Source organism: Danio rerio, chromosome 14 (genome assembly GCF_052040795.2).
Source record: "Danio rerio strain M-AB ecotype USA chromosome 14, GRCz13ab, whole genome shotgun sequence".
NCBI classification, from domain to species: Eukaryota; Metazoa; Chordata; class Actinopteri; order Cypriniformes; family Danionidae; genus Danio; species Danio rerio.
Genome location: NC_141034.1, coordinates 49,377,501 through 49,392,302, shown reverse-complemented (window position 1 = coordinate 49,392,302; position 14,802 = coordinate 49,377,501). Strand labels below are relative to the sequence as shown.

Here is a 14,802-nt window from a genome sequence, read left to right as displayed (position 1 = left end):
TTAACAGAGATGGGTTACAAGTATATAACTTTACTCACATGGGAAACGGAGGCCACGTGAATGGTTTGTGAGCACAATTAAGTGCACACAGCATCCCGTATCGTCTGATAATTGTAGGAAATAATCCCAAAAGGCAACGGACTGTGTAAAGCCACATAAAACAAAACAAAAATAGGATGAATATGACGAAATCAGTGGCTAATCTGCCGGAGTCAGTTTAGGTTACGTGACGGCGACCAGCGAGACCTAGCTGTCAAGTGGCCAAGCTCTTAATTATGCAAACTTAATATAACCTAATATAAAGGAAACCGATGAGTTATAAAAAAAAATCATTCTTTGTACCAGGCTGTAAACTGCTGTAAAGTTGGCCATTCTAACAGTGGGCTCAATTAAATTTTGCTCTATTATGGAGCCAGGACTAGCGGATATTCGATGAATTACAGTTTCAATTACTTCCGTATTGGCCTCCCGAGGGAGAGTGGGAGGTTTCCGCTTGGCTCCTACAGGTAAAAATAAATAAAACGTCAACATTTAAATTAAAATGTGCTTCTAAAAGTCTCATTTTCGTTGGGAAGTAAAATTGCTTATTTTTAATAATATGCAATATGATGTGATTTCTGAACTCATGTCAAAACTTTGCAGGAACAATCAAAGGTTGTTTAATAAATGTTTTGTAGATGCATTAATGGATTTTTTTGTCCTAAAGCTAGAAGCAAAATGTTTAATAATGGAACAAAACTTTGCAAATGATACAAGTTTGTGTGACAATGATTTATGGTTTATGTTTTACTTTTGAAGATGTATACATTTCTATTTTAAGTAATCTTAGACCCTGGCAATGTATGAACGATGAGGCTTTGGGTGAGAAAAGTACTCTTATGCAATGTCTTATGTAACAGACTTTTGAGACAAACGTTTGTTGATAAACATGAATGTCAATGAGTCTAGACAAACCACTGGAACATTTTCGTCTGAAATGAATGCTTAATTAAAATGTTTATTGTAACATGTTTATTCTCAAGGTTTTTTTTCTTCACTTTCCTATTGGTAAAGTTTTTTTTCCCTCTCCGCTGTCGCAACTGGCTTGCATGGTTCAGGATCTGAAAAGCTACTCATTGATGAATTTGCTTTTCAGTGTTTGGACTCTCAATAATGACTTCAAACCACACTGAACTGAGCTAAACTGAACTGAACTTAAACACTAAAAACTGAACTACCCTGATCCAGTTACTATGACCATTTACGTGAAGCTGCTTTGACACAATCTACATTGTAAAAGCGCTATACAAATAAAGCTGAATTGAATTGAATATTGTAAGATTTGTGCTTGATTTAAACACGTTGAGCATGTTTTGAGCATTCTACATTTACACAATTTCATGAAATTTCACTCATTACTAAAGGATTAATGACCGTAATTCTAATAAATGAAGTATAATAATTGATTAATAAGAAAATAGGTAAATAAAAATCTAATAATTAAATAATATTTTTATTTATTTACTTTATTTATTTTAGTAAAAAATAGAATAATTTATACATAAAAATATAGAAGTTTATTCATTTAGTAAAAATTTTGTAATTTATTGACTTTTTATTTATTTATTTGCATATATATATCCGGTTTCCCTCACAGTTTAAAGACATGCGCTTTAGGTGAATTGAATAAACTAAATTGTGTGAATGAGTGTGCATGTGTGTTTCCCCAGGATGGGTTGCAGCTGGAAGGGCATTCGCTGTGTAAAACATATGCTGAATAAGTTGGCGGTTTATTCCGCTGTGGAGACCCCAGATTAAAAAGAGACTAAGCCGAAAAGAAAATGAATGAATGAATGAATGAATGAATGAATGAATGAATGAATATTTTGTAATTTATTTTATTTTGCATTAGTTTTAATGACATGGTTTACATCTTACTTGAAATGTTAAAAATGACTTCATATTTTAATTGATAAAAATGTATATATTCAGTAATATCATGGACCCGAGTAAGTAATTTCAAATTTTGACTTTATGTTCACAGATTGAGACTGTAAACGTAAAGTCTAGATAAAACACAGCTTCAGTTCAGAAATAATTTTTAGGCTGAGAAGTTAAGCTATTTACATTTTGATTTATTTTTAAATGAATGGTTCAATATTGATTTCAGATAACCTTTTATTCAGCTTTGATAAAGCCACAGACTTGTCTAGAAGGTGTAACAGTAAATAATAATAAAATAATAAGAATATTTTTATGTATTTACTTTTTTTTTTACTTTATCTTAGAATTTTTTAAATATTTATATAAAATATGTAAATATAAACAATATGAAATAATACATTTTAGTTAAAATTCTATAAAAATTTTGTAATTTATTTACTTTATTTACTTTTTATTGATGCATATTTATATATAATTTTTTAATTATATTAACTAATTACATTTTTTAAATATCAGTTTTAATGACATGGTTTACATCTTACTTAATTTTCAAATAACTAATAAATGTATATATTCAGTAATATCATAGATCTGAGTGAGTGATTCAAAAATTCTGACTTTACGTTCACAGATTGAGACATTGCTACTCAGATAAAACATGGCTTCAGTTCAGAATTGCTTTTGGTGATCAATGTTTTAGCGCCTTTAGATTAACAAAACAAACAAACAAACAAACAAACAACTAACAAACGGGAGGGGGAGCAACCGACATATCAACAATTTTCAATCTGAAAGAAAACCCTTTACATGGTCATTGCTTTATATAGTCTAAAATGTTGGAAGAAAAACATTGCCATGCATCAATCGTACTAGCCTAATTTAATGGTTTAGCCTTTATCTGTGCTATTGTACCTTCAAACGTCACTATTTTAAGGAGGCTATGAATCCAAAATGTTTTTGCACATATCTGCGGGGTAAACCAATTTTGTATGATTGCCTTTTTTGAAGCTGTAAAACCAGCAAACAACATTCTCTTCTTTAGTGTACTTATACAGCAATTAGAATCATCGTTGAGAAGAAACCAGGATAAACAAGGATTAGACATAATCAACTTGTAGTAAAAAGGACAAAACAGAATTTACATGAGACCAGTTCAGAAATGATTTAGGTTGAGCAGTTTTTAGGCTCTTTTATAAAGTCACGATTCTAGACCCAGAATATGATAAAAGTACAGCATACAGATTTTGAACACATTATTTCGATTAATTTTGGAAACATTTTGCATTTTGATTTACTGCACTGTTAAAAGCATACTAACACTAGGCTTGTAAAAGCAAAGGTTAAACGGTTCAATATTGCTTTCAGACCATTAGTCTGCTACTATCTCTTCTTTCAGCTTTGATGAAGCCACAAACTTGTCCTGAAGGTGTCACATCTCCTAAATCACGTGTGTTCAAACCAGCCGGACGCCCCTCATGATAAAGCTGGTGCTGATAGCAGTCCTTTAACTAGTCGAGTCAGCTTTGTGAACCAGCTATCAGCACCAGCTCTGGAAAATCTCAAATAGCATCATAGATCGATGACCTGTGGGCTTCACATCGACAGACTCACATTCCTGCAGCAGGACTACCAACATGCACCAAAATGCCAGTTACTTACTTCAAAGAGTGGTCATTAAAGGGATAGTTCACCGCAAAATTAATATTTACTCACAAACTGAAAACTCTCAATTGGTTTCAAAACTTTATGATTTTCTTCCATTAAAACACCAAAGTTATTTTGATGAAAGCTGAAAAACTGAAACCATTGACTTCCATAGTAGGAAAAACAATATCATGGAAGTCAATGGTTACAGGTTTTTTCAAATATCTTCTTTTGTGTTAAAGGGAAGAAAGAATATAATAAAGATTTGACACATAAAGGGAGAGTAATAGGCCGTTTTCATTGACTGGTACAGGTCGGTACGGGTCACCTTTATCAGGCATGTGTTTCCACTGCCAAAAGGGTACCAATGGTACTCTTTTGGTGTGCGTGGTGTACGACAGAAAGTTTCATTCGACTTCATTCTCGCTCGAGGAAATGTCAAAGTAAAGCTGTATGGGTCGTTTACATATCATATGAAAAGCAATTCTCACAAAACAGATGCTTTATGCACATACATACTTGTGCATAAATGTTCATGACTAACCTTTCTCTGAACATGATTTGATTATAACTGCAGATCAATGATAGCGTGAAATAGCCTACAGTAAAGTCTGCAATTAAAATTAAAAATTAAAAATATTAAAATTAAAATTAAAATTAAAAATTAAAATTTTAATTAAAATTGAATTAAAAATATTAAAAATAAATAAATGCAACGTATATGAACACATACAGACCCTTACAGTCTCCAATATGTTACCAATTACAGAAAAACTACACACAGCAGACATTTAGTCCTTATTTGGGTTCAAAAACAACATGTAAAATGTAGCTTACAGTCAGAGCAAATCTCTTATCTGTATCTTTAATCTTCACCAGCACATGTAACCCCTGTTAGAGAGTAATTCTGTCTTTCAGAGTTCGTAATAGTCCAAAAGGTGATGAAAATAATTATACATTGCAGTTTGTTCATGTTTTAGGTTGCTGAAAGAATCACTTGCTTCGTTGTTTTTTTTTAGCTTCACTCTGGTGTTTGTCTGTTTCTGAAAGAATCTGATGTCAGAAGCACTTCAATAATCATGCGCACGTTATTATCATCTGCTCAAGAAGTTCCTTATTTCAAATATACACACGCACGCAAGCTCGCTTAAAAACGTACAACCGCTCGCGCTTTTTTGTAAACAACAGCGGGGCACAGGGCAGATTCTGCTCTTCTTTTTGGCTTCGTGGCTGTTCATCAACATGACGACAAGGTTGTTTGAGCTTCGGATGACCATGGCTCATTATTATATGTATATATTATTACAGTGAAATGTTTCGGCTGTGTATTTAAAAATGCCGCTTCTTTTGTTTTCATTCTGCTGGCTTGTGCACAAGCTAGTGACGTATCTCTGTAAACCAATAGCGTTTAGCTGAGCGTCTTGCTCAATCTTTTGGTACCCTTTTGTTGTGCTGGGTACCCGTTCAAAATGGTACCCTAAAACTGGTACAGTACGGTTCACTTTTTGGTACCTTTTGACAGTAAAATCGGCCATAAAGCAGACCGAATTGTACCATACTACTCAGTGAAAGCGTGCCTTAAATTATGACAATTTTATTTTGTGTGTGTGAAATACCCCTGTAATGATTAGCACAATAAATGGAGTAGTAATCAGTCATTAAATTTAGCATGTTTAAAGAGATAGTTCAGCCAAAAATAAAAATTAATTCTTCATCTACTCTCCTTCATGTGGTTTTAAATAACTTTAACTGCTCGAAACCGTATAATAATAATAATAATAATGATAATAGAACGTTACATTTTTAAGAACTTCACAATTAGTCTAAATGACTACTAATCAGTTTTAATATAGTCACTAAAAATAATAATAAGAACAACAGAAAATATTAGCCTATTAGTGACAATACAAGTCAGATGCTGAAAAAAACCCCAGCATAGCCTATAACTGCCCACCTTTAGTTTTTTATTCATCTTATAAATTCTTTGCCAGAAAAAACTAACATGTAGACTTTGTTCGGTTTTAAACCTTTGAGAGTTTCTTTCTTCTGTTGAACATGAAAGAGGATTTTTGAAGAATGTTGGTGTTGAAGAACGAGACTGAAACAACACAGTTCTTGAGTTTTTTGTTGAAACAACTTAGTTGTATTATGTTCAATCCACTTATATTTGCAAAAACTAATAACCTTAATAAACTTAATCCATTCACGATGTCCTAAACAAATCTATTGTGTGGAACCCAGCATTTTTTGAGTGAATTGACTTCCATAGTAATTTATTTTCCAACTATTGAGGTCAATGAGTGCCAGCAAACAGCCTTCTTCAAAATATTGTGTTTTGAGTTCAACAGAGGAAAAAAAACTCATACATGATTAAAATCACACAAAGTAGAGTATATGATGAGTAGATTTTCACTTAAGCCTGAACTATCCCTTTAGGAGTCATATTTATTTTCTTGTTTTAATTAGCATGCGTTGACTTTCTTACCTCAATAATGTAGAGCACAATGTTTTTGTAGAAGCAGTACAGGATGCACTTGGCCACGCGGTTGTAATTCCAAGCTCCGTGAACCAACAGAAGATTCTTCAAGTACTTGAACTGTGTGAGAGAGTAGGGAGGACAGAGATGAGTTCATTAAGGTCTATCGTTTACACAAGATCTACAGTTTCCCAGCCAAGACAGAGAGCGCTTTTGGATTCAAAAATAAAGAGACAATCTCATCTGTGCTGGATAACAGGACGCCTAGAGTTTTCAGGGAGAAGACCAACACTGTCTCACCCAAATTCGTGAGATCTACAGCTACAATCGGTCTTCTGAGACTCTTACTTAGAGGAAGAAAAAAAAATTGGAATGCTGCAATGAAACCAAACAGTTTTTGAGTTACTACACTAAATATTTATTTTAAAGGGGAGCTATTATGTCCAAATATGTCTCTGATGTGCCTGTGTATGTGAAGTTTCAGCTCAGAATACCACACAATTTTTGTTTTATAACTCTTTGAAACTGCACCATTTAGGCTTTATTCCTAATTGTGCTGTTTTGATAACTGTCACTTTAAATTTAAATGACATTGTGCTCTTTTTTAGAAGAGGGCGGAGCTACAAATGCCTGTGCATTTGTGAAAAGAAGTGTGTCAGAAGTCAATCTATAGATACTAGTGTTCATTTGTGCTCCCTAAAGCTCCACATTTTTAATCTTAGTTGCTTTAGCAGGTGAACACACTAATGGTAGACAATTGCTTCTCACTCAGGGCTGTTTGTGCTAATAAAGTCAAGAATCTTGGCGCGATTCTGAAGTCAGATATGAGTTTCAGTAGTCATGTCAAAGCAGTGAGTCAATCAGCATATTATCGTCTCACAAACATTGCAAGAATTAGATGCTTTGTTTCCAGCAAGTACTTTTTTTCATGGTTTTATCACCAGCAGGATGGATTACTGTGATGACCTCCTCACTAGCCTTATAGACAGTTGCAGCTCATCCAAAACGCTGCTTCCAGGATTCTGACCAGAACCAGGAAATTAGAGCACATCACACCTGTCCTCAGAGATCATTGCTGGAGTCCAGCAGCAGGGGGTGTAGTAGCTGAAGGTTGATTCACCTTGCATTGAACGAACTCTTGGAATTTCTAGTTTATGTGACCCTAAAGATCTGAATGATCTGTTAGGTTTGTATTCAGTGAGCATATCTGTAATGTATTGAGGTCCTAGGCCATTTAGTGATTTATAGACAAGTAATAATACTTTAAAATCTATTCTGAATGTAACTGGGAGCCAGTGTATAGACCTGAGGACAGGTGTGGTGTGCTCTGATTTTCTTGTTCTGGTCAGAATCCTGGCCGCAGCCTTCTGGATGAGCTGTCTGACCGTCTTTTCGGGAATGCCAGTGAGGAGGCTATTACAGTAATCCACCCTATTGGTGATAAAAGCATTAACAAGTCCTCACTGGAAACAAAGCATCTAATTCTTGCTATGTTTTTAAGATGATAGTGTGCTGATTTATTTAATCAATATTAACCTGACTGTCATAAAATCTAAGGAACAAACTTGGCATCCAAACATTCTTAATCTACTCCGAACAGAACCCAACACTCAATCTGTGTAAATAAACCATTTCAATCATCTGGATTGTGTCAGATTTACTGAATATAAAGTGGTGTTTTTGTTGTAGTCACTGCATGTTTAACTTTCCTCAAGCCAAACAGATGTCTTTTTTCAAACAATCGATGAGTAGTTTGCTTATATATTGCAAAAGATTGCGTTGAAAAATATTTTCAAGTTGCGCTTTAACCATATTTTCTGCCGAGTTCAGCAGCCTACAGGTCTAAATCACATATATATATATAATATATGTGTATATATGTATATATGTATATATATATATGAACATGTTCATGTTCAGTTGCTTTCATGCTTTTCTATGACAACGTAAACAAACCATCAGACAGTGTTATATACAAACATGATCAAAGTTCTTTCAGCGATCTCTACTGTAATGATGCTGATTTTTCTTTGCTTAGGATCAGCCTGATGTGACAGCATTATAAACATCCTCCCTGTAAAACAAACAGCAGGTGACTCCTACTAGGGCAGCAGCACCAGGATGGGATGTACGGGGTATGAAGGGTCTTTGAGGGGCTCAGGGATTGTTTGACCTCTGGATGTGAGGAGAGCGAGTCGATGACAGACAGACTACAGTGAAGTCTGGATGAGGAGACATTCTGCTGATCTGAGTGGCTGAAGCACAGCAGAGATCCTGCATGCTGATTTATGCCTTCATATAAACAATTTAATCTTCAAAGCAGACCCCAAACAAACCTACAGACCCTGGGTTCAACACTAATTATTCCAGGAGGGTCTGTGAAGGGAGACTGGATTTAAGCTTTATATGTAATTTGAACACTTAGGAAGTGCATGGTGATAAAATTAAAATTAAATATATTTCATATATATATTTCAAATGAAATATATATTTTAAATTAAAATATATTTACTTAGAAAAATATAAATAAAAATACAAATTAAATTAAATATAGAATAAAAAATTAAATGAAAATATATTTTCTTTAAAGAAATAAAAGAAAAATACTAATAAAATTGAATTAAATATAGAATAAAAATAAATTAAATTAAATAAAAACAATGCTATATATCATAATATCTGCTAAAATAATATCCAAATTAAATATAATACAAATTAAAAATGAAATTAAAATATATTTTCTTTAAAGAAAATATAAAAAAAATCCAAATAAATTAAATTAAATAGAGATTAAATTTTTTTTAAATAAGACATAAATATAAGGAATAAATTATGTTATACACCATAATATCTGCAAAATGTAATACCCAAATGTAATATAATACAAACTATGTAATATTATCAGCATTATATTCCAGCAATTTTTTTACTAATTAAATAAAATAAATTACAAAACAATTATTTACTAAATAAATGAGTAAATGCAGTAATATCATGGTCATTATAAATGACATAGTTATACATATATATTGGTCAAAATTATTATTACCTTTGGTAAAAATTCAAACATTTCTTTAAAATAAAACTAATGAAAATGGTTGGGATATTTAAAAAAATACATACCAGCACATATTTTATTATCTAGAAAAATATTTAGTAAAATAATATGTACACTGTAAAAAATAGTAATATAAAATTAAAAATATAAAATTAACAGTTTGTGTATTTTGTGATTCACAAGTGTTTTCAGTTTATGTACGGATGTGAATTGCATTATAGGATGTTGATCTTTGCTCTGTCGAGTTTTAATGTTGAAAATTCAACTCTACAATTTAACAAAGTGACTTTTATTGACAGTTTAGTAGTTTAAAATAAAATAATGTTTAAGAAATAATAAATAGTAATATAAGTCTGTAAAATAACAGAAAATGAACCAGCAGTTTATTACAAGCTTTTGTAGCGTAATATACAACACCAACACAGACAATATTTCACTTTAAACAATTAAAAATGTTAATAAAAGTCACTGTTTAGAACTTTAAGTTTAAAAGTTGTTGGAATTATTATATATATTATATATATTTTTTTCTTTTTTTCCCATATTTTTTGACATTTACAGTCAAAGACAAAAGAAAATAGCTAAATTTCTAAAGTTATTATAGAAATTAGTATTCACAATTAATAAGTTTAAAAACGTGTTGAAAATAAACACATTTGTTGTCACCGTGATCCTGATCATACACCCAGCGCAAAAAGGCGAAGGCCTAGCTATTTGTTGCTATTTTCAGACCAGCGCAACAGTAATTTTCATATTTTGCACCACATTGTTTAAATAGCAAATCCATTTGTGCCGCTTTGTGGACTCGTGGGTGTGCTGATCTGAAAAGGATTTCAGAGGAAGTTCGCCATTGACCAACTAAAACCTGGTCTGAAGTCCAGCACTGAGCGCATTAGTTATGTGCCTATGCGGGTTCAAATGCTTACACTTTGCTTAATACACACAAGATGTACAGCAACACACAAATATCTTTACATAAGAAAAAAATTTAAGGATTAAAATGTTACAAAATGATTATTTTCTACATAAAAATAAAACCACTTACTCCATGCCTCATCTCAGGGGGCTTTTTTCAGTTTATTCATGACAATTTGCATTTGAGCAATATTACTATTAGCAGTATTATTTACTATATGCATATTTATGTTTGTTTAATAGATACAAGATTAGATTTGGCCAGCTGTCATGTTTTGGAGACGTCTGCATCACCATATGGGGCATAAGAATAAGACATGTGTTTGGACATAACTCCAATGATGTTTTTTGCGCACATTTCGTTATTATTGTTAATTTATTTGTTAGTTTATTTGTTTTGTTTTATTTAACCAGTTAAACTCCGACATCATCGACATTAGCTTTAAGATTTAAAGGGCTAGCATTGCACCAAACCCCCTTAAGTGGTTTCGTTTGAAAGTGTAGAATCTATATTTTATGCACATATGCATCACTTTGGTTTTTATCCAACTGTACAAAAGTTATTTACACTTAAATACACGGTATTTTGGATACCCCAGCTAGGTATTTTACATTGGTTTATTTTCATATGACACATGTACAAGTTAAAGCTCAAATGAAAGCTCTTGCCGGTGCTCATCCGGTTCTAGCATTCTTTTTACTGAATTATATTCACACATCAAACAGTTGTCGAATGAATCACGGTGTTTCCATGGCGCAGAAGTGAAAACAACACATTTATGATCACTAAGCAGCCCCTGTTTTTGAGGTGATGTGCATAAGTAATCCTGTTATATGTCTGACGTGGTCCAAACACAGTAAATTATGTTTGATCAAACAAAAGAATAGTGAAGTATGAAAACAATGATCGATCCCTGTGGCTTGTATAGCACCTCTCATCAGTTGGAATACAATAACTTTTGCATAGATTATGGTAGAGACATTTTTCTTTTTTCCTATGATTACAGACATGTTCGGGAACCACCTAAATTAATTACAGCACCCTAGACCTCACATAACCTAAAAAGGTACACTTTCAAATTTGAGTTTATAAAAAAATAAATAAAAATACAAAAAGCGCCTCTTTTTTTAGGTGTTTATTATAACACAGACGACATATACAGTTATTTTAACCACTTTCAATAGTGTTTTATGAAAATTCAAAGGGTTTTCTTTAAAATGAGACCAAATTTTTTAATTTGGGTAGGCAAAATCCAGGCGGAAATCCCAAAATAACAGCAGAGTTTAACTGGTTAATTAGAACTGAATTTAGAAATAGTTTTGAAACAAATCTTTGCGCTTAAACTAAATTAAATATGTAGGCTAATGGATGTATTCAGTGGAGTGCGTACAACAACGTTTCCTTATCCACAAAAGTAAAGGAGTAAAGAGTCAAGTAAAAAAAGGTAAAGAGGCTGAATAGAGGAGGCTTGTTCTTTATTTTTGAGCTGCAGATGGCCTGTTTAACTGTTTTCTCGCTAGTGAAGCATTCAGTTTTTTCACTTACAAAGTCCGCCATGTAAATAAGACCATGGCGCGACACAACTGACTCTTAAAGGGAATGGGAGATGAGTCTCTGATTGGTTTAATGCACATTATGCTCAAAACACACCCAGACCTCATTAAGAGAATAATCACAACCCTGTTAGACAATGCGCTGGGGTATAAGCCTTATTTTTTGTCCTTAAAATAGTGAAGTAGATTTGGACACGCACTTAATACTTTGCGGCAAGATAGTTAAAATAGAGCCCAATGTGTTGTCTCCATTAAATAGCAACTCAGAAATATAAATATAAAAAATACACTTTTCAAGTAGGGATAATAACAGAGTCTTCAGCTGCACTGTAGGTGTGAGTGTGTGCGTTTATAATCTTGATAAGAAGCAGCAGTGTTTGCCCTTACAATGCAAAACAGGATGCAACTGCATTAAAATGATGCACACACTCAAGCTAAAGTCTGCCGTCGGATCTAGCAAACATCATACGAGCCTGTTTTTGCTGGAAGGCAGTTGAGAAGACGCTCTGTGAACCTGCCCGCACAATATGATGAGGGCACTTAAGAAAAGACAAGATGCTTTCTTTGGTAATCCGATGCATGAGGCCGCTGAACAGGCAGCTCGGGGCAGTGAAGGAAAAACAAGCGTGTGGAGGGATGATCGCACAAAAACATGAAATAAAAAGCGGGACAGAGATGGAGAGAGATGTTGACGGAGATCCACGACACTTGAGCTTTCTTTTGTTAAACGCACAATGAAGATGGTGCTGTATCAAAATCTGTGAATTTCCAAACATCTTTTTAATTAAGTTTACATAAGAGGGCCAGGTCCTGTTTCAGCGACAGCAGAGGGGGTTGAGTAAGACAACACTCTAGCTATGTAAACTGACCTGAGCGACCTGTTTCGCAATCTCAGAATGCAGAATCGATGAGCCACAGGTTTAACCCTTCACCCAAGATACGTAATCTAGACCAGGGTTCACTTTCTGGAGATCACACTGAAGCAAGGTGGAACTGATATGTGCCTCGGATATATACAGCGGGGGAAATAAGTATTGAACACGTCATGTTTTTCGTTGGGAATGATATTTCTAAAGGAGCTGTTGACATGGAATTGAAGCAGATAATATGATATGCACTGTAATAACAATGAAATAACACAAGAAGAAAGGGCTAAACTACTGAAATGTATTTAATACTTTATATAAAAGGCTTGTTTGATGACAGCAGCTTAAAGACAACTCTCAGATGAAGAATGAAGTCTCATGCATTGCTCAGGTGTGAGTTTTTGACAGACTTCAATTAAGTTTAAAACTCTTGATGGTTCTGTGGGCCTCGTCTATCAAATCTGATCTTTATCTAGTATTTTCAATTGGATTCAAGCCAGGTGATTGGCTAGGCCATTCTGCATCTTGATTTTCTTTCTCCGAAAGCATTTGAGAGTTTTCTTGGCTGTGCTTTGGATCATTGTCCTGCTGAAATGTCCACCCTGGATTTTATTACATATACATTTATTTTCTAAACTAGTTAGAATTGATTTTTACTGAGCCAGGGTATTGCATAACCTATTTACAGTTTTTTCTCAGTTGCTTTGGTGCATTTTTCACAACACTATTTACATTTGCACAACAGGTAATGCATTTCTCAAAACAATTAGTCATTTGTGCACATCCTAGTAGCAGTTTCTCATTCTTTTCAACACATTGTAGATGCTTTCGGACATGCATCAATTGCTTTCATACAAATTGCTGTTTAGAACATTGTCATCTGCTTATGTCATGTCAGTCAAAATTAACTAAACTTGTAAATGCTGAATAGTCATTCCATATAAAACTAATAGTCCTCATTTCATTATTTGAGTCATTACATACAAAAATGGGAAACTAGTTGTCAAAATGTGTCAAGCTAATTTTATAAAACAAATTTAAATCTTTATTTTCCTGAAAATGTCTTTAAAATTGAACAATTTGATGAATGATTTACAGACCTTTGTATGTTGTAGGCTCAGTTCCAATATGTTCTGCAATATTGTTTACAGTTGTGCACTGCTCTACCTAAAGGGAGTTTATGCTTGTTGTAAATAAGGGTGTGTTTATTCTTTTGCACAATGCTGGGAATAAATTAGGATTGTAACGAGCATGTGCAGTAAAAATGTGAAACATACATATTCAGTGTCTTGTACTCACTCAATGCAGTGATGTCTAACTTCACTGTAGTTTCCAAATGGCTGTGCAAATAAAATACAGTGCTGTCTTGAGCATTTTCAGGAAGTGTCACCAAAATCTGACTGTTTTGCATTAAAAAAATGTCCAGAGTAAACTGTCATAACGAAAACATGACAAAGTCATTTGACTATCTTGTTCATAAACAATGGTGTCAGGACTTTTTATTTTGATGACACTGACACTTTGATTGACATCAATACTTGCTTTTGAGGAATGAACTATCCATTTTGAGCATGAGATGCGCTTTTGCAGGTTATCAGCTAGGTTTTTCAGTTTGTACTAATTGTTTTGAGAAATGCATTAACTGTTGTGCAGAAATGCACTGGTGTTGTGAGAAACGCATCAAAGCGAATGAGAAAAACTGTATTATCAAACAAATAAAATCTATTTGGCATCAAGTTAACTTCTTTATCAAATCTGGCCCTTATTTTTGTCCTGTAGGTATACATTATGATATCTGATAGTTTGTCACCTGGGCAATGGAGTAATCTGATGAGTTGGCAGCCTGCAGTCCTTCATTTCCAGAGATGCCAACACCGACATGGGCTGTCTGGATCATCCCAACATCATTGGCTCCATCCCCGATGGCCAGAGTGATCACTTTCACCTGCTTCTTCACCATCTCCACCACCTCAGACTTCTGAAGAGGAGAAACCCTGCAAAACAAAACAAGTGATAATGACTACAAGCAATTATATGACTACAGATCAAACAGGTTGTGGGTTCGATTCCCAAGAACTGATCAGATTATTTGTAAAGCAATCCAATGCAATTCGCTTTGGATAAAAGCATCTGGCAAATACATAAACATAAAATGTAATGCAATTTAAGTCATCTTTTGTGCGATAAAGAACATTGTTGAAACATTTGTTTTGAAACTTCTCCAGAGCTGAAACTGACATTTATATCTTACCATGAGGAAAAGGATTAAGGATTTACAGCATGTTTGGGGATTTGCAATGGCGCCTTTACAGAGAGATCGGAGGCTATTTTTCTTGTAGCCGATTATTAGTGTTGACAACCATTTG

At 33.7% G+C, this 14,802-nt stretch overlaps 1 protein-coding gene across 8 annotated transcripts in view; it reads right to left on the bottom strand.

Moving 5' to 3' along the window:
• Window positions 1-14,802, bottom strand: part of atp8a1 (ATPase phospholipid transporting 8A1) — a 332,891-nt gene that overhangs the window by 93,410 nt on the left and 224,679 nt on the right. For all 8 annotated transcript variants that reach the window (XM_087281952.1, XM_087281950.1, XM_087281956.1 and 5 more), the window contains 2 exons: window positions 14,247-14,430; window positions 6,053-6,163 (listed from right to left, as the gene is read on the bottom strand). In XM_087281952.1, the coding sequence (XP_087138078.1) occupies window positions 6,053-6,163; window positions 14,247-14,430 (295 nt within the window). The remainder of the gene's footprint in view (window positions 1-6,052; window positions 6,164-14,246; window positions 14,431-14,802) is intronic.